The 21,923-nt window shown below is 35.4% G+C and overlaps 1 protein-coding gene across 2 annotated transcripts in view; it reads right to left on the bottom strand.

Moving 5' to 3' along the window:
* Positions 1-9,673: 9,673 nt before the first annotated feature.
* The window catches only part of LOC140151549 (ADP-ribosylation factor 1), a 29,876-nt gene continuing 17,626 nt past the window's right edge, over positions 9,674-21,923 (bottom strand). Inside the window, exons 2-5 of one of the 2 annotated variants that reach the window (XM_072173933.1) lie at positions 17,622-17,841; positions 16,908-17,018; positions 15,191-15,315; positions 9,674-14,409 (exon numbers count right to left, since the gene is read on the bottom strand). In XM_072173933.1, coding sequence (XP_072030034.1) covers positions 14,248-14,409; positions 15,191-15,315; positions 16,908-17,018; positions 17,622-17,766 — 543 coding nt within the window. In that variant the 5' untranslated portion in view covers positions 17,767-17,841 and the 3' untranslated portion in view covers positions 9,674-14,247. Of the gene's footprint in view, positions 14,410-15,190; positions 15,316-16,907; positions 17,019-17,621; positions 17,842-18,909; positions 21,066-21,923 lie in introns of those variants that run through there. The other variant, XM_072173932.1, reaches the window with a different exon arrangement.

The following is a 21,923-nucleotide window of genomic DNA, read 5'->3' as shown; positions in this document are numbered from 1 at the left end:
TTGTATATGCCAAGGTGAAGGTTCTGCTTATTTATTAATTTAAATGGTAATAAATAACCAATATTGGTATTACAGATTTCTAATGCATTGTCGGATGGATTTGGCACATTTTAGTGCAGCTGAATTCTGACCTGTCAGAAAAATTTATTTTTTATGCTTACAAAATATTTGAGATGCAATGATTTGCTACTAATAAAATTAATTATTAATATATTCAATAATAACAATCCAACTGTCAGTGAATTACGAATTTGTAATGTCGATATCGCTCGTTTATATCCAGATGAGATGAGGCGAATGTCATTTAAATGTATATAAAATCATTCTGTACCTGACATTAATAGAACAGGACTATAAATAATTTGGAATTATTTTGATATAAAATGTGACCCAGTCTGATCCAACCAGACCCAAGGTAGCAACATGAAATTGAGATGCAGGTCAAAATAGGCCGGGAGCAAAATAATATAATTGCCATTGATGTAAATGAAGGTAACGCTAAGGTATACATGTAATAGGCAAGGACTACTACAGATTATGTATCAACAGTCAAAGTCCCAGTGCTTTGTATGCTGTGAATTCTCGCATATTCATGAGGGCCGATCATTCTATTGTGCATGTCACCCCAGCGTTGCGTGCATAGAGCATTGCGTGTCTTCGCATTTATGTGAAAGACTGTAAAAAATATGCAGTATGTGCATAGCATGCAGTTTCATCTGTTGCACTTCATGAAATGATCTGCCCTCTTTATGATGCTGAAACTTTGACTGTTTGTGATTCATCACTAGTAGTCTGTGATACTAGGTATGTAAAGATTTCAGCAATTACTGTGGGCAGAATTGTAATATTGATTGTTGGGAGTGGCCTTCTTGACTTCTCTCTATTTCTTAGTATTTTTCATTTCTTTTAATTAAGCATTGGCTTGTGCATTTTGCTTAGGTCTGGACCATGGATTTTCCATGTTCCCAGGCATGCTCCCTTACAGACCAGCCTAGGTTACTGACAAGTTTATAATGAGAATTGTAAACTTTGAACTCGATTGTCCAAATTGCCTCCTTGATCCTGGTTGGATCAAACTGTTACCAATAGGTATTCATGTGAAAGGGAACATTTTTATTCAAGCTTCAATCTATATTAATTGTTTGCCTGAAAGTAAATATCTTAATTTACTCACCGGATGAAAATAGAATGAGTGATATGCTGCAAGTGTTTACCAATACTTTCAAAGGTATTTATTATCTTTTCAACTCGTTAAACATGGTATTCACTTTAAATAAATGAACATCAATGCAATTATATTGATATAGAAATAGACAACTATTTATTATCTGTCATCAGTGGTGGATCCAGAATTTGAAAATGGTCACAAGTATGGGTCGTGGAGGAACTTTTAGGACTCAAAAATTATCCAAATCGGGTTGATTTTGTATGATCTTGACACCCCCTTAAACACCCACTGGATCCGCTACTGATTATTGTAATCTTTTGATGAATCTCAATGTGTGTGAAAATATTGGATCCAAAACATACACTATCAGATTCCTATTGCTGTTGACTCCAGAGGTGACACTGCTGCTCAGCTACTTTGTGGCTACTCTGGTGCAGTACCAATTCAGTCCTAGTGTGTGTACTGTGCATGTGATACTGAATGTGTGTACTCTTCAGTACCAATGAAGTAGCTGTGCAGCAGTGTACATCGGGGGCGGCAGCTATAATAGGTAGCTGGTTGTGTATAATAATGATAAAATTGGATGCTTTACACCCAACAATATTTACAAGTCTCCCTATGAGCTTAAAAATATTGGACTCGACTATGTCTTGTCCAATATTTTAAAGCTCCTATACTCAACCAATAAATTTGGCCTCAATTGATCCAATTTTATACCATAGCTGTATGTTGTTGAACAGGACCTAAGGTTTAATATATTCTGAGTCTCTTACATCAAATGAGCTTGCTCTGATTTAATGGTCATTCCTCTCAAAGCTATGCATCAGCTCAGTTCAAATATTGGGTGATTTGCCTTGTTACATAGCAAAACTTTTTCTAATATGAGAGATTTGAATGGAGCCATTGTGTTACTTTATTTGTAATTTTCATCAAAATACATTTATAAGGACAACTTACGGGCATTCTTAACATGTGCTGGCAATAAGCCAGGCATTCTCAGGGTCGGATCCAGGAATTTTTAATAAAGGGGGCGCCTTTTGGTCGACCCCCCTCGAAAACTCAACGGTTTTGGCCCATTGTTTGCTGTTCATGGCGAATTTGTTCCTTTTTTTTAATTTCTTACAATTTTGTATTTTTAAGTTACAGCGCCCCTTTGCTAGTCATAAAATAGAGGGGGCGCGCGCCGGCTGCGCCCCCCCCCTAAATCCGCCCCTGATTCTTAACATGTGTTGGTATTCTTAACATGTTGTTATGACAACTTGTGCTGTCATTTCAAATTTACTTGCATTATGGTGTGACAGGCCAATTGTGTGTGAGAGATATTTCCTCTAGCAGTTTTCAGCATCTCGACTGCTCATTGCCAGAAGTGTGTAATAGCTGCCCTGTGAACATTTGACAATTTACACACAATATATTATACTCATCTACACATCTATTGCACTTACCCGCTTCTGGCATTGAGCAGTCAATATGCCAGGAAAACGATGAGACCTTTTTTTTTTAAAGATTATGCGGGGTTAGGCCCCTTAGAGTTCCACAAAAATACTTGCAAGTAATTCATGCTGACTAATAAACTTGTAGCCACCACAGCTAAACAAGTAAGTTGTGAGAAATTGGTTAAACTTTTCTTTCATTCATTGTTTATTTAAGTACGGTATAAAAACTTTTAAATGTAACATGAAAATTGAAAAAAAAATATATGGACTGTGATCCCAGAAAGTGAGGAGGGACGCAGATGCAAAACAAATTAATTTTTTTATTTGGCCTAATGTATTACATGTTCAAAAGAGCCCATAGAACAGTATGGGTGGTACTACCATGGGGGATGAGGCTATCACATTTTTATTCATATACCATTTAAGGAAACATTTTGGGCTCAAATATTTTACCTGGGGTTAGGCCGAACAAAAAACAAGTGTTTCCTGTTGGTGACGTTGGTTTTGTCACTGCCAAACAAAGTTTGAAAAAGGACTCCAAAATGAGCTCTGTGTATGCACAGAAAATTATGTTAACCTGTATCCAAAAAATTAAACTTTGGCCAAAAAATGTTTATCTTTGGCCAAAAAATGTTGAACCTTGGCTGCTTTTATTGATTTGTCCTACATACTTGGGTGGATTTCAATGGGACTTGGACACAATAACCCTTGGGTAAAGTGACATGTGCGCCATTACATATTGTGCAAATGGAAGTAAAATATTGAAAAAACTGCAATAAATTAATTCTACAGGCTGAAAATAAATGCTTGTTACCTTGAGATTGGTAATTAAAGTTTGTTTGGTTTATATAAAGCGGAAATTATTCGGCTTTTGTTCCAACGCGCATCAATAAAGTCCCAACTCACGCTTGCGTAAATTCACAAAAGCGTGCGATAGTCACACATTACGCAGCGCACACCTAGCGTAAGCACTGCACCCAACAGTGTGCACGCCATTCTATATCAATACATAGTGTTATGAGTCTTATTTTTCCGCCTTATATAAGCCGAACAAACTTAAGCGACATCATAATATGATGGGTCTCTGTGAATGTTACGATTATGTCGGCTTTATATGCGAGGGTATTATGCCGTTGTTCCAAGGCTATACAAACTAGAATATGATTGTAGTGACATCACTACCAATCTCAAAGTGACAAGTATTCTGAAAGTATTTGTATGAGACTGCTAAATATGAAATAGCAGAATAATATGGAATACTGTACAGGTGGTCATTTTTGCGAGAGTTTTATTTTCGCGATTAGAGCTCCAACCGCAACAATAAAACCTCGCGAATATATGCAATAATGTATTGCAAGTATAGGGAAGAACTGGGCAATCGCGAAAATAACATTCGCGAAACTGTGACTCGCACTCCTAATCGCGAAAATAACTGTACGCAAAAATTACCACTTGGCACTTAAACAGTATATGGTGAATAATATGGAATAAATGGTGGTATTTTAACACTTTTGTATAATATTATAGATTGAATAAATTTCTTTTGCACAAAACCAGAAATTAACTCACGATTGACGGTTTCGTCTATCATGGTCGATAGACATCTTCAGAATGATGATGGTAGATCCTCACCACTTCCGGTTTGCCGAATCCCGACCGTAGATGGTGTATCAGCCAGGAGAGGATCATAGATGTGACTTAAGAAGTGGGCGCCCTCGTCTCTATTCATGACGCTGGCTCCCCTTTTCCTGATCAAGATGGATTCCTTTATGTGTCTTGAGTTGGGGTCACACTTTTGCAAAGGATTTTGGCATTGTTCCAATTAATGATGTGGTTTTGTTGCACGGCGTGATCTGCTATGGCCGATTTTGACTGTTTGCGAGTTTGACGAGTAAAGTTTTGCTTGGTCTTGGACACCCTAGTTGTTTCTTTCTGGTGTTCATTGAGACGAGTCTCGAATTTGCGACTGGTTTCACCTATATATGAATGGTTACAGTTTGTGCACGGAATTTCATAGACACAGTCGGTAGTGTTACAGGGGTCGATTTTGTCTTTTGGGTGCACAAGTATCTTGCGAAGAGTATTATTTGGTTTCATTGCCGTGGCTATGCCGTGTTTGCGGAAAATCCTGTTAGCTTTCTGTGACAGTCCCACGTACGGGACTACCACAAGACCTTTTGACTTGTTATTACTGTCCTTCTTGGTCTTTGGCTTAACCTATTTGTTTGCCATTTTCTCTTTGACCTGTTTAAAGGACCAACGGGGGTAGCCACACCGGCTTAACGCTTGTTGGATCTTCTCCTCTTCCTGTTTCTTGTCTCCCTCTTCCGTAACAATACTGTTCATCCTGTCAAGGAGAGTGCAGACTACACCTAATTTGTGGTGTATCGGGTGGTGGGACTGGAAATTAAGATATTGGTCTGTATGTGTGACCTTTCTGTAAACGAGTAGCTTAACCGAGCCATCCGCTTTCCTTACTATAAGCGTGTCCAGAAACGGATGGTGCCCTCTTGCTCTTTTTCATACATAAATTTTATATTGCCTATTGACTATCTACGGTCAGGATTCGGCAAACCGGAAGTGGTGAGGATCTGCCATCATCATTCTGAAGATGTCTATCGACCATGATAGACGAAACCGTCAATTGTGAGTTATTTCTGGTTTTGTACAAAAGAAATTTATTCAATCTGTATATCTACAAACCTGATGAATCTATTCAGTGATATAATATTATAAGAAAAATAATATAAAATTTATGTAAAATATTATAAGCAAAATTATATAGAATGATTGGTGGTATTAAATTATATTTTCATATATAATTGTAAATATCTAAATACTATTTTGTATAATCAAGATGTGATTTTATTATGTAGTCAGCCAGATAACCTGCAAAATTAAGGGAAAGCTGTTTATTCTGTACTGTTTTATATGTTACTATAATTATTGTATTTTATTTGTTGTCAGAAAAGCACAAAACCAACCTTTTGTAAAAATATTGTATAGCTGGTGAGGATTTTTATTTTTTTCAGTTAATTTGTTATGTTGTACATGCATGTATGTTTAGTCCCTAATATAAGTGCCTATATAGAAGTTTTCAAGTGATAATTGACTATATTAATAGTAAATATAAAATAATGGTGGCCTATATATGCTTCACCCTAGCAGGGTGTAAGACAATGCGAGACACAAATTAAGATGCGAGGATCGTAAAATAAACAATGCAAGCCTGAGAAATTATGATTTAAATGATGTGTTTGGGGCTCGGGCAAACTGACATGAAAATTTGAGGAGAGAAAAAAAATCAGGACTCAGCGGGGATTGAACCCCAGTCGCTGGATTACGGGTCCAGAGTCTAACCACTGTACTACCAGAGTTTGACTCTGGACCCGTAATCCAGTGACCGGGGTTCAATCCCCGCTGAGTCCTTAGTTTTTTTTCTCTCTCGAAAGTACTTATTTAGAAAGGTTTATTTAATCAAAAATTTGAAACAATTGAACTATGATAATCCCTATTCAATCCTGTGTAAGGCAGAAAACTAATTGGCCCATTACTCAGAATAGTAATTTGGCAAAAATATCAAGGTATGATTTACAAAATTACCCATATCTTGAAAAGTATGGATGCTACATATCGTTATGAATACGGCAGAGTGCCGAATACGCAAAATTGCTGTTCTGAGTAAACGGCGATTGAAAATCTTGATACCATTCCATTGGTCCTTCTAAAAATTTAGAACATTCGTGAGCACTCATTTGAAGTGTATATTATAGAAGTGAATGTACATGAATTATTGGCAATACTTGCATGTTCTGAAATAATCGATATATCCCCCAAATGCGTTTTAACAGCTATTCGGCTTTATGCTGTATCCAAAATGTCTCTACCACTGCGCAGAAAGAGGTCGAATACGCATAGAACTACATGTACGTGTAAACCATAGCACACATTCTTGATTTGGGGCTTTTGTGTAGAAATTACTGGTTGTCCTAAGGCTACGTAGACTTAACTTGCTATATAAGTTATAAATAGTCATCACTGTAATATTTAGCAAAAACTCAAGAATTTTAAAGCAAAAATAACAATATTGGCCTACATGTATATTTTGCGTATGATTTTCCGGGATTTTCCAATTTCACGGGCCGGCACTCACATTATTAAACCACAGCAATATCATGTGGGAAATGTTTGTACTTATTTTGGTATCACTGGATAGAAGATACCTACAGCTATACGTTGGTATCAAATATATTAGTATACGACATGCAATATAGAAAATTCAGGGTTTCCCGCTATACAATACTATAGATCAACATGATTTGTACAGCTAAGTATACGTCGATTCGTCTCTCTGCCGAATTCATTTATCGCACTTAGGCGCGATTCGTCCAAATCCAAATTTCAATAACTATGTTGGTGAGTAAGATTTATCATTAATTTTTGGTGGAAATAAAAGATAACCTGAAACATAAGCATACAAAAACTCAATTTGATCAAAATTCTCGATTCGTCACTCTGCCGAATTCATAACGATATAAAGGGTTCACAAAAAATAACTCCCCCCTAAAATTACAAAACATTTCTTTGCATAACTTGACATACATTTCGTTGATTTGAAAAATTAAAAAACCTGTGAATAAAGGAATCGTTTTTCTACCTTCTCAATGTTCTTCCGTCTTAAAATCTTTTTGTTTTGTCCAAAAATTATCACATTTTCAAAAAATGATGCTTTCAGAAAAAGTTGCACTTTTCAACATCCTCATTTATGTCAAAATTTGCTTCAACAAATCATTATTTTGCACTACGTGATGGTTGCATGGGTGACTAAGAGTTCAGAGACAAAAAGGTGAAGGAAAACAAAACAATTAAATCAATCATAACATTGATACCGAGAAAGTTTTGTACATTAAATGTATGGGAGGTTGACGAGTGCAAATTTTTGAAAAATTTGATTATTTTTGACCAAAACAAAAAGATTTTGAGAAGGGATAACTTTGGTAGGGTAGCAAAAAGATGCCTCTATTCACAGGTTTTTAAATTTTTCAAATCACCAAAATGAATGTTAAGTTATGCAAAGAAATGTTTTGTAACTCCTAAATTGATTTTACTATTTTTGAAACACCGGCTCAATAAAATCTTCTAGAAAAACCCTGTACATGTCAATGAACCATTGTTTTATACTGCAAGATGAATGCATGGGTGACTGGGTAATCGTATACATAAAAAATTAAAGAAAACAAAAACACCATTAAGTAAATCAAAACATTGATATCGAGAATGTTTTTGTACATTAAATGTATAGGATGTGAAAAAGTGCAACTTTTTCTGAAAGCATCATTTTTGAAAAATGTGATTATTTTTGGCCAAAACAAGATTTTTTAAAGAAAAAACTTTGGGAGGGTAGAAAAATGATTCCTTTATTCACAGGTTTTTAGATTTTTCAAATCAACGAAATGTATGTCAAGTTATGCAAAGAAATGTCTGGTTATTTTAGGGGGGGGGGGAGTTATTATTTGTGAACCCTTTATTTATATCATTTTGGTATCATTTTAAAGCTTATTGTCTATATGTGCTTGCATTTTTATTCAAATCATGAAATGTAACAAATGTTACAAATGCGACATGTTCCTGGTTTTGTCAGAGCCGGTCACATATTTGTTTTTGTTTACTATATACAGACCGTGTGTGAACATAACTGGTACCTTAATTCTTTTGCTGTGTGTATAATGATTTGGGCAAGAGACACGCATCTACACATGTTACGGGCACAAGTTGCATAGAAGCAATATCTAGCCCAGAATTAATATGGCTGTTCCAAACTGTTTGTAATTGACTCTGGTCAAGGCTTGTTCTTCTTGATGTTTTATCACATTTGTTTCAGATATGTGTCATTGTGGTAAAATTGTATCTCTATAGTAAAACCCAAAATATTTGTATACCTTAATTGTGTAAAAGCCAACTTGTTTCCCTTGTGTAGTAATAGGAACTTTGTACTGCACTGTGCTTTCCTGTTTGCTATTTTGTTTCGTATCATTTCTGCTGGTTTTTAAAATTTGTATACATGTGGGAATTAAATAAATCATTTGATGAGTATATTTTAACTGTTTTGACGAATGTTATCTTGTGTGGTGTTTATCTTCAATTAGACCACACTTATTAAATTAGTAGGTCCTGCAGGCATTAGTAAATTTGTGTTATTCACACCGAAATTGCCAGAAAGCATTTATTTCATTTTAATTCTTCACCATTCAAAACAAGAAAGTAGTTTCTATCCACAATATAATTTCCAGAATTTTTTCAGTCTTAAGATTGTCACCTGTATCGGTAGTCCGATTCATTTTGTGGCCCATTGTCGGTACGAATGCACAAATTTATTAATCTGCAAGTGGTATCTGCAATAATCAAAATATGAATGAATTATACACTGGCAAAGTTACGTAACAAATCACAAATTTTGAATATATCGCGCAGCACTACAAGCAGGTTGCTATCATCACCTGTGGATGTCTGCAATCATAGATTGAATACCAGTGCAGCACGGTATAGAGGGTATGCAATACGACGTCATAACAGATTCATCCTCATTTAAATAAAATTCTGCCCTCCATAAGGTACCACGGGAAAATTTTCATGATAATACAATAAAACGTGTGGTAGGTATGAACGGTTGTGGAATCGATCTAGAGACCTGCCCCTCTGTTATCTTAAGCTATCTTAGAACTGTCCTCCAGCATGGCTGCCATTTTCAATTGTTATACCGTTCCGATTGGTTTATTGCATAAACTCTATATATTCAAAAATTGTTTGACCCTATTGCTATGGTAGTTAATCCAATTATTACTTAACTTCGCCAGTGTATTAAAATAAAACTCAACTGCATTCTGTAGATTTTCAACATCAGAAGAAATTTGTTTTAATTTGCCCTTATGTGAATAACATTGGAAATGAATGAATACTGGCCTGAAGATTCAATGTGAAAAATTCCAGGACTACCCATTCAAACTCATAACACTGGAATAAGAAACACTTCACACTCATAACACCAGAATAAGAAACACAACATAAAATCTTTCATCCTGTCCCATTATTTATTTCCATGTCATAATTCAGCCACAATTCTAGGTATGTAAATTAACACAGGTTTAATCAGATACAATACAATATTTAATAAACATTGGCCCCATCCAAATAGTAACATTCACTATGATATGTATGCAGGTTTTTACTTGCGCACTGAGGCTGATAACTTAAAACAATATTTATGATAAATATGTGGGGTCACAGGGAAACAAAATATATTCAAATTGATCAAAAAATGTCTGTGTGGTACATTACTTTGGTGGTGCTGGCCACAATGATTTAAAATTCCCAAAAAAAATCAAAAGTTGTTTCTCACAATTTATTAAGAAAGGACCTAGTCATGATTTCACTCAGCTACTCTGCCAGTACGTCAAAAAACCTGAATTTACAAGTGTATGTTTTCTCTGACTTGATAATCAACATCTCAATTATGTTTGCAGATTCAGTCAGAGCGACCATGGACTAGATTACATTTATCTATTCAGGTTCTGGTTCTGCATTTAATTGATTTAAAAACAGCTGATGTTTCTTCACTTGTGCAAAATCAGTATTCCTAATAACTGTGAATGTTATGATAGGAATTCTGATTGTAATTGTAAACACATTTCAAAAAGAAATTTGAAAAGGCTTTTGCAAGACTGGACCTGTTAGCACCACCATTGTGTCCACACATAACAGATTAATGTGATAATTTGTCTAGCATAATTTGTGCTATATAGGAAATCCAATCATAATAATCATCTTTGGTCCAAATATGAATCCCGTATTTACACGTAGATCAAATCATTGGTTTGTACAAAGCACCAATGCTGATTGTTCTTTATCTTTTCAAAATTGTGTACTTATGAGGTTTACCTAAAGATGTAAGTGAACAGTGTAAATGAACTGGATTATTTGAAAGCAGCATTCCACAAGTTCCATTCCGAAATTTGTTTATTCAACATGCCACGATCCCCCCTTACCTTTATGACTGCTATATCAAATTAATACAGAACAATGGGAATGTCTAAAATAAAATAACAAATGAACACTCTATTTACAGATAACTGAATCGTAATTTGTTTTCAAATCCATGTGTAAATTATCAATGACCCTTGAGGTTTGATGCAACATTGTGGTTATTAATTTTGTTATCACACCCATCCATACATTATACAACAATTTCCCTCCCGTTTCACTGTACAAGTCTTGCAAATAAACATCTGGTTATGAGGCACTGCGAAAGCTAGTTTCTACTAAATCTCTTTCTGGATGTGACATCAACCGGTTTGCTAATAATGCACCCCCGTAACTTTAATGTATTGACCCAAGCTGGGAAATAGTGCTTTGCAGCACATACCATGTTGCCAAGTTCACTGCAATGATGAGGTGTTAATAAGGCAGTATAAACCCATTTAAATTCATGTGTGTACCTGGACCTCTGGGGTTAACATGATACACACTATAATGCATTTCAAAATAATTCTTGGCCAAGGTGGAATACTCAACATGCTTGTAGCTCTGCGATAAACATGTGTATAACATGGTCCAGAAGATCACTTTACACAGCGTATACACATAGTACGCTACATGGATGCAACAGGCAAGTTCCACCTTGGCCAAGTATTACAAGTTAACAATACCTATAAACTTCTTTTCTTGAATCTAGTGCATAATTAAAATTTAAATCTGACAAAAAATAGCATATAATTCCAGCTCTCCAAATCAGAATTAAGAGCCCATCCAAATTAATTAAATTTATTATGCTGTTTTTATTTTTTTGTTCTCAACACATTTTGCAGAGAACATTTTCAAGATTTTTGTTACATAACTTTCTTTAAATATCCCATTCTGTGCATTGATAGTTCACACAAACACAACATGCCTCTCCCAACATCCAACAAAAAGAACCCACTGTACATACTGATTTCATACAAACTTCAATTTAAGTTATTTTAAGGGGGGTACTACACCCCTGCCCAATTTTGTGCCTATTTTTGCATTTTTCTCAAAAAATATAGCGCATTATTGACAAGTAAGATATGTATATTATAGGGGCAAGGACTACAACTAATGCACTGGAAATTTTATTTCAGCACAGACAACAGTTGTGGAGTTACAGTCAAAAATGAGGGAAAACCAATATTTGATCAATAAATCAATAACCACTTTCCTTGAGTTGCTGAATTTTCGGTGCAGTAGTTGTAGTCCTTGCCCCTATCATATATATATCTTACTTGTCACCAATGAGCTATAATTTTTGAGAAAAATACAAAAATAGGCACAAAATTGGACAGGGGTGTAGTACCCCTTAATAAGATTATATAGTTCTACAATATTCCACAATGTACGACAAGCTTTCCCCCAATTATTTCCGTTCATTTTCTATAAATAAAAAGACCAGATTTTCTAAAATCTCCCACATCTATTCTACAGTTGTAATCACCTACTCGGCTGCTGATTTGCAGGTTTGCAGCATATTGGGGCATGTTATCAATTTGCCCAATTAAAAACAAAATAACCATGGAAACTTTCAAAATGGAGTTGCATATTTAGTAATGTTATGCTCCCTTTTTAGTTATCTAAGAAAAATGATACAAAATGACATATGAATTTTAGTTTGGATTGCAACTTGGAACAGTGATTATTAATGCCCTATCAGACTTTTTGGTGGAGTCAGAAAATAGATTTCGGCCAAGATTCTTGTAAAAAAGATTTGTGTGAATCAAGTTTCTTCTCATATATTTTCAAAGTCTATAAAGTAAATCACTTGACACTGATTGTGACAACATGTGAAACCATTATCATCCTGGTTACAATAAAGAAAACACCCTCAATATGCTACAAACCCCAAACAAAATGCTTCATAATTATGCATCTTTTGTAGAAAACATCACAACTAGCATGGGCTTTATTACAATCACTTGCCACATACTGCCTAGCCCCATTATAAGGCCTCTAATAAGTTACAAGTTTTGGGGACTTAAAAATGGGCTTAGGCAGTCAATGCTTTGGGAATCTTTGTAAGAACAGCCAGCAGTTATCATACATGATATTTATCACATTTTTTTATCCATATCTCAAAAAGGAGCTCCCACCTTGTCAAAGAAACAAAGAGTTACCACTTGGTGGTTAATCATGTTACGTCACATTCTGATACACTGTTAATATCAACAATTGACTATTTCAGTTTAAATCCATACACCATGGAAGGCATGACCTTAATCGTCCACACAGGGAGTATCAATTTGCAACCTGTGCAGGAGATTAAGGTCATGTCTTCCATACAGGGTTTGTGGGTTTAAACCGGAATAGCCCAATATCAGTTTACTGCGTGTGACTTCACTATGACCGAACTTGCAATCCACTGCAAATGGACAACAAAACTCTACTAAAATCTAAACTGAGTTAGATTAGAAGACTAGCAATGAGTTAAGAACCATACAGTTTGTTGTAAACAAGACACTGTACAATCAAACCCACCCTGCCCGCATTAATTCCACAAGAAATCATATCCCAATTATGTAAAATATTCAACTGGTTCCCATTTACAAGCAGTATATACCCTGTTACAAAACCCTTTGTACTAAAAGCTGGAAGCAAACAAAGGATTGTGACAAATTCACAAGACTGTAATGTTTCTCAAAATAAATACTTATTATTTTTTACCATTTGTCAGATATCACTATAAAATTACCTAAATTCACAATTAATGTTACAATATTTAATTTTGGTTCCTCTCATAACAAAAAAACTTGCAACAATAATACAGAGAACCAAAATTACAAATAACAAATAAATGACATAACGGAATAGAAGTTTACAAAGAACCTGAAGTGCTGTAGATACAAACCAACATCTTCACATTAAGACTTGTTTCAAGTCTTATTTATCATCCCTCCCATATTGTTACCCTCTGGTTTATAATAGACTTGTTTCAAGTCTGATATTACACCCCTCCTTTGTGTTACCTTCTGGTTATTATACAAGTGTTACATACAATGAGTTCTAAATAGTGTGTGATATGCCGTCAAACCAACACATTTTCTTCTGTATAGAACATTGCAATTAACAAAGAACAAAATATATAGCAGTCTTGACTGTTGACCTCAATTCCTTTTCCAATATCATCGCACTAAAAACATCATGTTAGAAGGCCAATCTAGCATGCACAACTTGCCAATCATCTATAAAATTGTAATACTGCATGATCACACTTCTGACACATATATATTCACATTAATAATCTATGCCGAGTGCATCTGCTTTGTCAAAGGAATTCAGGCAAACAGCGCTTGTAACAGGTGACAAGGGTGATGTTCATAACACCAAGTGTACTTGAGTAGCAATATTATCTTCCAATAGAAAACAAAAACTTAACAAAGAAATCTTGGAAGTTTATCTCATTCACTGAGTTCCCATAATTATCTCAAAAATTACCAACATCACCTATATCACATCTTATTTTCTTATGTTCCTTGTTACTTGCAATGGATACTAAAAAAATGTAAAAAAGGACTGCACAAAGACTACATGCCATGTGATTAATAAATCCCCCTCCCCTAGTGAGGGTGGTGAGTGTGATTATTTTGCGTTCTTCAGCTGATTGCTTAGCCAATCCAGACCCTCGTAAAGACCATCTCCACTCGTCGCGCATGTTGCTTGGATGTACCAGTTGCGGTTTCGGAGGCTGTGAAGGCCTAATTTGTCTGTGATTTCTGCGGCATTCATTGCATTTGGCAAATCCTGGAAGGAGAGAAAAAACAACAACTTCAGTGTCAGGAACAAATCCAAAATACCCTTCCTTATCCCCTAGAGGTGGTTTGATTTGAGGTGGCCTACGTGCTGCTCACCCTCCGTGTCACTGAAGGGAAGGCACCCTGGATGTTGGATTATGTTGGATTTAGCAGGGTTAGGGTTGACGCTACCCCCAGTTATGTATTGCTTAATCAACTTCAGATTTTGAGATTTGAGTTTTGTCAACACTGAAAATTCTATCAAACAGACAAAAGTGCTAGTTTTGCAGTTAGCAAATCATGTGTGTGTCCATTGACAAGACATCAATTGGCACTTTGAATTAAATGACACGAACTTCTTAGTGAACTAACCTAGTTTGATGATGTTCTATAAACTGAAGTTGGGGGGGGGTAAATCTTATTACATTTGTGAAAAAAATAGCTTAAATATCAGTCACAGTTCATCTTCCTGGGATGATATTTTCAACATTTCACACTTACATTTCATGGAGGGGTCAGCCTTCTAACGAAAGCACTTTCATTTATAGGATGCCATCAAACTTCGGTTTGTTCCCTATAATCAGGGCCAGTTTATAATCACATGTTTTTGGTGATAAATGCCACAATTAAGGCTCAAATGATTTAACAATGTTTTGGCTTTATTCTTCCTCACAACCTTTTGTCCCCGACTTTTGATACTGTAGAAAAGTCATTTTGCCACTGTGTTTGACGCAAAGGGCAAAATGCATGTAAACTACATGCTGGCCTTCATTACCACAACGGAATCATACCTGTTTGTTTGCAAAGACTAGGAGGCAGGCATCTTTTAGTTCATCTTCATTAAGCATCCTCATCAGTTCTTCTCTCGCATCACTTACACGTTCTCTGTCGTTACTATCAACTACAAAGATGAGACCTGCATAGTGGTGGTATACACAATGGAGAAGAGATAAATGAATGCACTGTGAAATAAATCGAGGCCATTTTAAAAGAGAGAACACTGGTTTACCATAACACAAAGATTATTTCATTGTAATGGGTAAAGACTGTCTTTATTAGACAGCTTATAAAATAAGTTTGTAGGGTTTCAGTATTGCCTTCAAGTAAGCCTTCACAGTGTTGTTCTAGTATGAGCTCCATAGGTCATGGCTGGTAGTACACATTGGTTGAAAACCTCTCATTTCAGACAAGCTGGCATCTTGTTTACAGAAGTGTTGACAATAGGCTAATTTCATGTAGACTTATATGAAGCATACGCTTGGACTTCAGATTAGGTATATCAATTGCCCTAACCCTCAGCTCAGCTGACAACTTATTTTCAGCAATCAGTTGTCAGGGAGTATGGATACATGGGTATCGTGGTAAGCATGATATTTATCACCTGCCTCACACATGCTATGGGGGAGATACTTACAGATAATTATAATGTTACACCTGAAATAACTAAACCTGTGAACAAGGTCTTAGCCAGCCATGCGTCCACCTGTCTTTTAGACGGCCTAATCTAATTTTAGACGGGTGGATTTAATGGATTTTACAGATGTGATAGCTCTAAAACAGATGATTTTAAGGTTGTATGAACTTGAGACTAATTCAGAGTGACATGTAAAGGCCAAATCAGGACATATTTGACCCTAGTGACCCTTCCATGGGTATAGACAAGTTGTTTTATATTTGAGGGTCAAATTTTGCTATCTGCTTGGACGGGTGGTTTCTGATTTCTGGCTAAGACTCTGCCTGTGAATGTCATCAAGTTGAACCTATGCTAACTATTTTGCAAAGACCTTTTGCTCTGGCCGACCAATACTACGCAGCTTGTTCGGCGAACAAGGTGCCGATAAGGTGAGGGGATTCAATTAGCCAATCAGAACCCCACTTCCTCTTTATGCTGTAAACAGCGCCATATCGGTCAGTGTGAATCATCCTTGCAAAATACTGTAGTGGTCATCTTCTACTTCGCGATGTCTAAATTTTATTTCGCCTTGAGTATTGATTTAGGTGCGTAATATTTAGTATTGATCTAGGCGTGTATTTTGCTGGTTGTAGTATCAAATCACCTGCGCTGTCAGACCTAATCCCACAGAACATTTACACATTCATAAATGGGTGGTTTGTTGGCACGCTTACAGCACAGTCACTGTAAATCGCCGATGTCACTACACAAACTTGAGGTAAAAGTATATGAAAACTTGGTAGCTTTTAAACATAAAGACAGTTAAAACAGATAATCAGTTCATCTTCCTACCATTGATTCACCAGACCATCTTGCATACCTTTATATGAAAATGTTCTTAACCAAATCCTGTCAAAAACTGATCAGTTATTGACAGCGCCATTTACGTCAGCTACCAATAGGAAGCAGCTGACATCAATTTGAGAAAGTGCTGCGACACAGCACAAAACGTCATTGAGGTATGTTAACATCATCTTTATTTGGATTTGTTTAAGAACATTTTCATATAATGTTAATGGACAATCCTGATGAATCTATTTGCGCTTTTTACATACCTTGTGTGTTTTGGAAGTAATGTCTCCATAGCGGTCTGATTTTGTCCTGACCACCTACATCCCATACTGTGAAACTGATGTTTTTGTATTCCACTGTCTCTACATTGAAACCTGTGCATAGATATAAATTATATGGAGATAAATGTCATATTTTATCATTCATTTTCACAATAGGAGTTACAATATCATAATACTGTGTGTGCATGTACATGAATTTGTTGACACTTTGTTCTAGAACCACTTGATCATTTTGATTTCATGCAGCCTTCGTTTAGTGTGTGTTCTCGTCCCATAGCTGATAGCTCACCTAAATTCATGGACAAATCAATAAAGTTGAGGGACCAGCTCAAAAGTACATCAATTTATTGAGGCAGATGTTTGGATCACAAGTCAATATTATGTGAACTATGTTTTTTGACCTTATGACCTCTTGAAGTTCATGAAGGGGCCAAAAATGGACCCTTTTCCATATGTTGTTGTTGCAATTTCTGCCAGTACAAAAGTTTGTATCACACTTCATAATATTATTAATAAGGCTTCTTTAATTTTAAGCTATTATGATAATTCAAAGTTAGTAGGGCAGTTTCCATGGCAACAGCCATATTAATTTTTAAGCAAAATTTCCCAGTAAATTTTCTAGCTTATCAGAAATTTTAGTACAAGAGCCCTTACAAATTGGCAGAGAGAAATGCAGTTTAACCCGACGTTTCTTACCTATTGTTGGAATTGTTGTGACTATTTCACCCAACTTGAGTTTGTAGAGAATTGTTGTCTTACCAGCAGCATCCAACCCAACCATCAATATCCTCATCTCTTTCTTACCAAACAATTTTGCAAATACATTCATAAAATTACCCATTTTGATTTGCTATGGGTTGCTGTAGAATGGGATATAATATGCAAACCTCGCCTATGTCAAATTAGGAGCTGTTATCTGAAAAATATAAATAAGACAGAAACAAAGTGAATTTTCCATCAACTAAATACTACAGCAATCAGCTGGGCATGCCCCACCTTTTACAAACACAATTCTTCCACTAAGCTAGCATGGCAGCTCAAATTTAGTAAAATTCTGTGAAAATATCATGCATGTTTTATAGATGACTTCACTTCATCAATCATCATAAACCACTCATACAATGTACATACATGTGTACTTACATGAATACCTGTACAACTGGACCAAGTTACCAAACTGCATGACAAATTATCTCGTGCAATTATCAATGAGACTCCACATAATGTAGCTAGGAAAAGATCAAAACTATTTAATGGATTATAATAGTTTGTTGTTTGTAAAGCGTTATGATTGTTCATTGTTTGTCCTTGAGGAGAGATAAGTCTCCGAGTATTGTACGTACAATATTGTTGTGCCTATTTTTGAATTTTTCTCAAAAATTATAGCGCATTGGTGACAAGTAAGATAAGTATATTATAGAGGCAAGGACTACAACTACTGCACTGGAAATTTTATTTCAGCACAGACAACAGTTATGGAGTTAGTCAAAAATGAGGAAAAACCAATATTTGATCAATGAATCAATAAATTCTTGCCTTGAGTTGCTGAATTTTCAGTGCAGTAGTTGTAGTCCTTGCCCCTATAATATACATATCTTACTCGTCACCAATGCGCTATAATTTTGAGAAAAATGTAAAAATAGGCTCAAAATTGGTCAGGCGTGTAGTACCCCCTTAATGGAACACTGTTGTAGTGAATCTGTATGCTTTGTTTAATCTTATTTCGGATTGTGCACAGTTTGTGCATGCAATGCCCAGATATAAGGTTGAGAATAATGGTGTGAAAGACATTTTAATATGAAGATGTGTCAAAATATGATAATTACAAGTTCATTTTCAAGTTTGTTTTGTGATGATAGTATGCAGACCATTATAATTGATTCTATTGGAGTGTTGGGAAAAGGTTAATAACGGCATTGGACCTCGAACATTGGGCAGGGGTGTAGTACCCCCTTAAATCAAATCAGTTAAAATCACACAATCATTGGTTCTTTACAAGAGGTTTATTTACTAATCATGTTCATTGCAGCAGGTTCCAACAGAACAAATTCTCCCTCAGGAAAATGATTACAAGCAATGTAAATTCAAGTACATTCCACAGCATGAGTTAACATGCAATTTATTGGCCAATGAATTACGAGTCAAGTCAAAAGAGTTGTTAGTCGATGTACACTGGCGTAAGGTTAGAATGTTATGTTTCTTTTTAGAAAAGCAGTTTCCACTCAATTGTCTGCATGCATATCATCTTTGATAAGCTACGTAGCATACAAGGATATCCAATTTGTTTGTTTGTTAATTGTTTATTTATTCATACCTGGAGGCAACATTTCTGAAACTAAAAGAAACCATAACAATGTACACAGGCGGTGATATTCTTACAGTTCTGAAGCATTATTTTTCAAAGAATTGCTGAAGTTTGCATTGTAACTTATTCAACTCATATCTAGTTACATCACTATAGCATATTTACTCTTGGCGAATCTGTGCAAGTTCCATTTGGCCCATCTTCAAATTGTGTTCGTTCGCTGTAATGACATACACCCGCAGAAGTTTAAAGACGCCACATAGATGCACACACACAGCTGTCTCAACATATTGACGTCAAGACCTCAACAAGAGTAAAAATACTACAGCCAACAGATTAGTTTATTAATTTGGACCCAACGTATGTAATCTGTTCCTCTTTATCTATTTCAAATACTAATAAAAAAAAGTACTGAAAGAAAGAAAGAATATGAAGTTTAAGTTAAAATCTTTTTCTAGAAACTGTTATCACAAATCACAAGATGATGAAAGTGCCTAGTAATAACACTACATTTATGAGTATGACCTTTTTGCGCCTTTCATAATATACCAGACATATACATTTCTTGGATTAAAAATTATTCATGAATGGGAAACCTCAACACAAAATTAATGTTGCAGTATGCAAGTGTCCTCTTAATCACAGGTTACTTTAGATAAGTTCATCTTCATTCTTATCTTTTTAACTAGTTGTTTTTAATACCATAGAATCTATATACATGCATATTTGCATCTAATGAGTCTAATGAGCAGGTTTTTTTTTTTTTTATGTAAGAGATGAAAGGCAGACACTCTCCACAAAACATTACAATAGATTGGTCATACAATAATACTTGTTTGTACAACTACCTGTATCAGTAATATAGTTGCTCAAACTCACAATGTTTTTGTGGAGGGCACCTGCCTTTTATTTAAAAAAAAACACTTAAGTTTTTTTAGGCATAGATGTATACTTTAAAATATGATAGAAATAATTATATACAGAAAATAACATTTAATGTGAACAAAATGAAAACTTCTGAATTCCTGGAAGTTTTCCAAAAACCAAGAAGATATTGCTGAAGTTATGCTACAATGTACAAGGCAACCTACAATTGATGCATTCGGACAATTGCAATTCCCTCTGTACAAAACCTTACTTGATTGTCCTTTTATAATTGAATTTCTATGTACATTCAAATGTCATGCTTTCTGTGGTGCAATATATATCATTGCACTCACCAAAGTTTGTATAGATGCAGAGTTGAGTTTGGCCCAAACACTGATTACCGACACTGGCATTAGTATGTCCAAACACTTTAATTGTCAAGTCGTAATGATTTTCTTTTCACTAAAGTAAGCAATCTTATGACTTTTAAAGATTTCAGTTTTTACATCATATGCTTAAAGCAAGCCAAACTTGTACATGTAAGTACATTGAATCAACTGGCATCACATGACTAGCATTATAATACCCTTAGCACCCTAACATCCTTACTTAAATTCTAACCCTAATTCTATACTACATCCTAACCCTAATTCCTACTCCTAAATCTTAATCAAACCCTAAAAAATAGAGTGCTAAGGGCATTCTCTAATTATGCCAAGATTTCTGTGAGGCCAGTTTGCATAATGGAAGAAGTCCTGCAAACAAAAAGACAACAAAGAACACAAATCTGCCATTCTATTCTCCTTTCAGTTGACTTTCTTCAGCTGTGTGCTAAGCCAATCCAGCCCTTCATAGAGTCCATCTCCACTGGTTGCACAAGTTGCTTGGATGTACCAGTCCCGGTTTCGCATACTGTGAAGGCCTAGTTTGTCTGTCACCTCCGCAGTGTTCATAGCATTAGGCAAATCCTAGAGTTAAATAAAAAAAAAAATGAACAAAATTTTTATAATTAAATGTTGATACTGTTAAAATGAAATACCAAAGAAAATATTTATAAATGAGGGGCGTTCCTTCAATTATGTTATTCACTAATATAGACAAATCCAACAAGCCAAATGATGGTCAGAATTCATTCATCTATTACAGGGGTCCATCCGCACCAAACTGGTGTTGTGACTGCCCAATAGGGTGGATGAAAGCTGCTTAAAAATCTTGTATTGTATTGCATTGTAAACTTTCATCACTCCTTTGTCTATATGTAACATGGGTGATGGAATGCAGTTAAAATCTCTGCCAAGCCTGCATTATTTCACATTTCAGGTGGGATTAGACCCTGTCAAAATCTGCCACTGAGGTGTAGGAATGAGTGAAATTGGATTTGTCTATATTCTTATCAATTGATCAATGTATAAGCTCATAAGAAATTGATGACTTCATCCAATCCTGCATCACAGGGTTAAGGTTTCATAGCAAAGTTACGAGATGCAGTCTTGATTCTTGCTAATTATGAATTTATTAATCATTTGATTCTAATTAATTTATCAATTGAAATTTGTAAGAATTAGCAATAGCATTGATTAATAGAATATGTGGGAACCACTTAAAACAGACTTACACCAAAATTACAACCATGCTACATTTGCATCATAAGTTGTTGTACCTCCCTGAACCTACTCCTGTAGTAACTTTTAAAGCATATATTTTGGTAGAAGTCTTGGAACTAGCCATCAAAAGAATGTTCATGAAAATATCAATTCACTTATTGAGCCTTGGCCCTTGCTGTGCGATTTCCTGTCACAAGATGGAATTCTCATTTGTTTACTGCG

Source organism: Amphiura filiformis, chromosome 4, assembly GCF_039555335.1.
Source record: "Amphiura filiformis chromosome 4, Afil_fr2py, whole genome shotgun sequence".
In the NCBI taxonomy this organism is placed as follows: Eukaryota; Metazoa; Echinodermata; class Ophiuroidea; order Amphilepidida; family Amphiuridae; genus Amphiura; species Amphiura filiformis.
The sequence above is the reverse complement of the archived record's forward strand: the minus strand, read 5'-3'. Positions and strand labels throughout refer to the sequence as shown.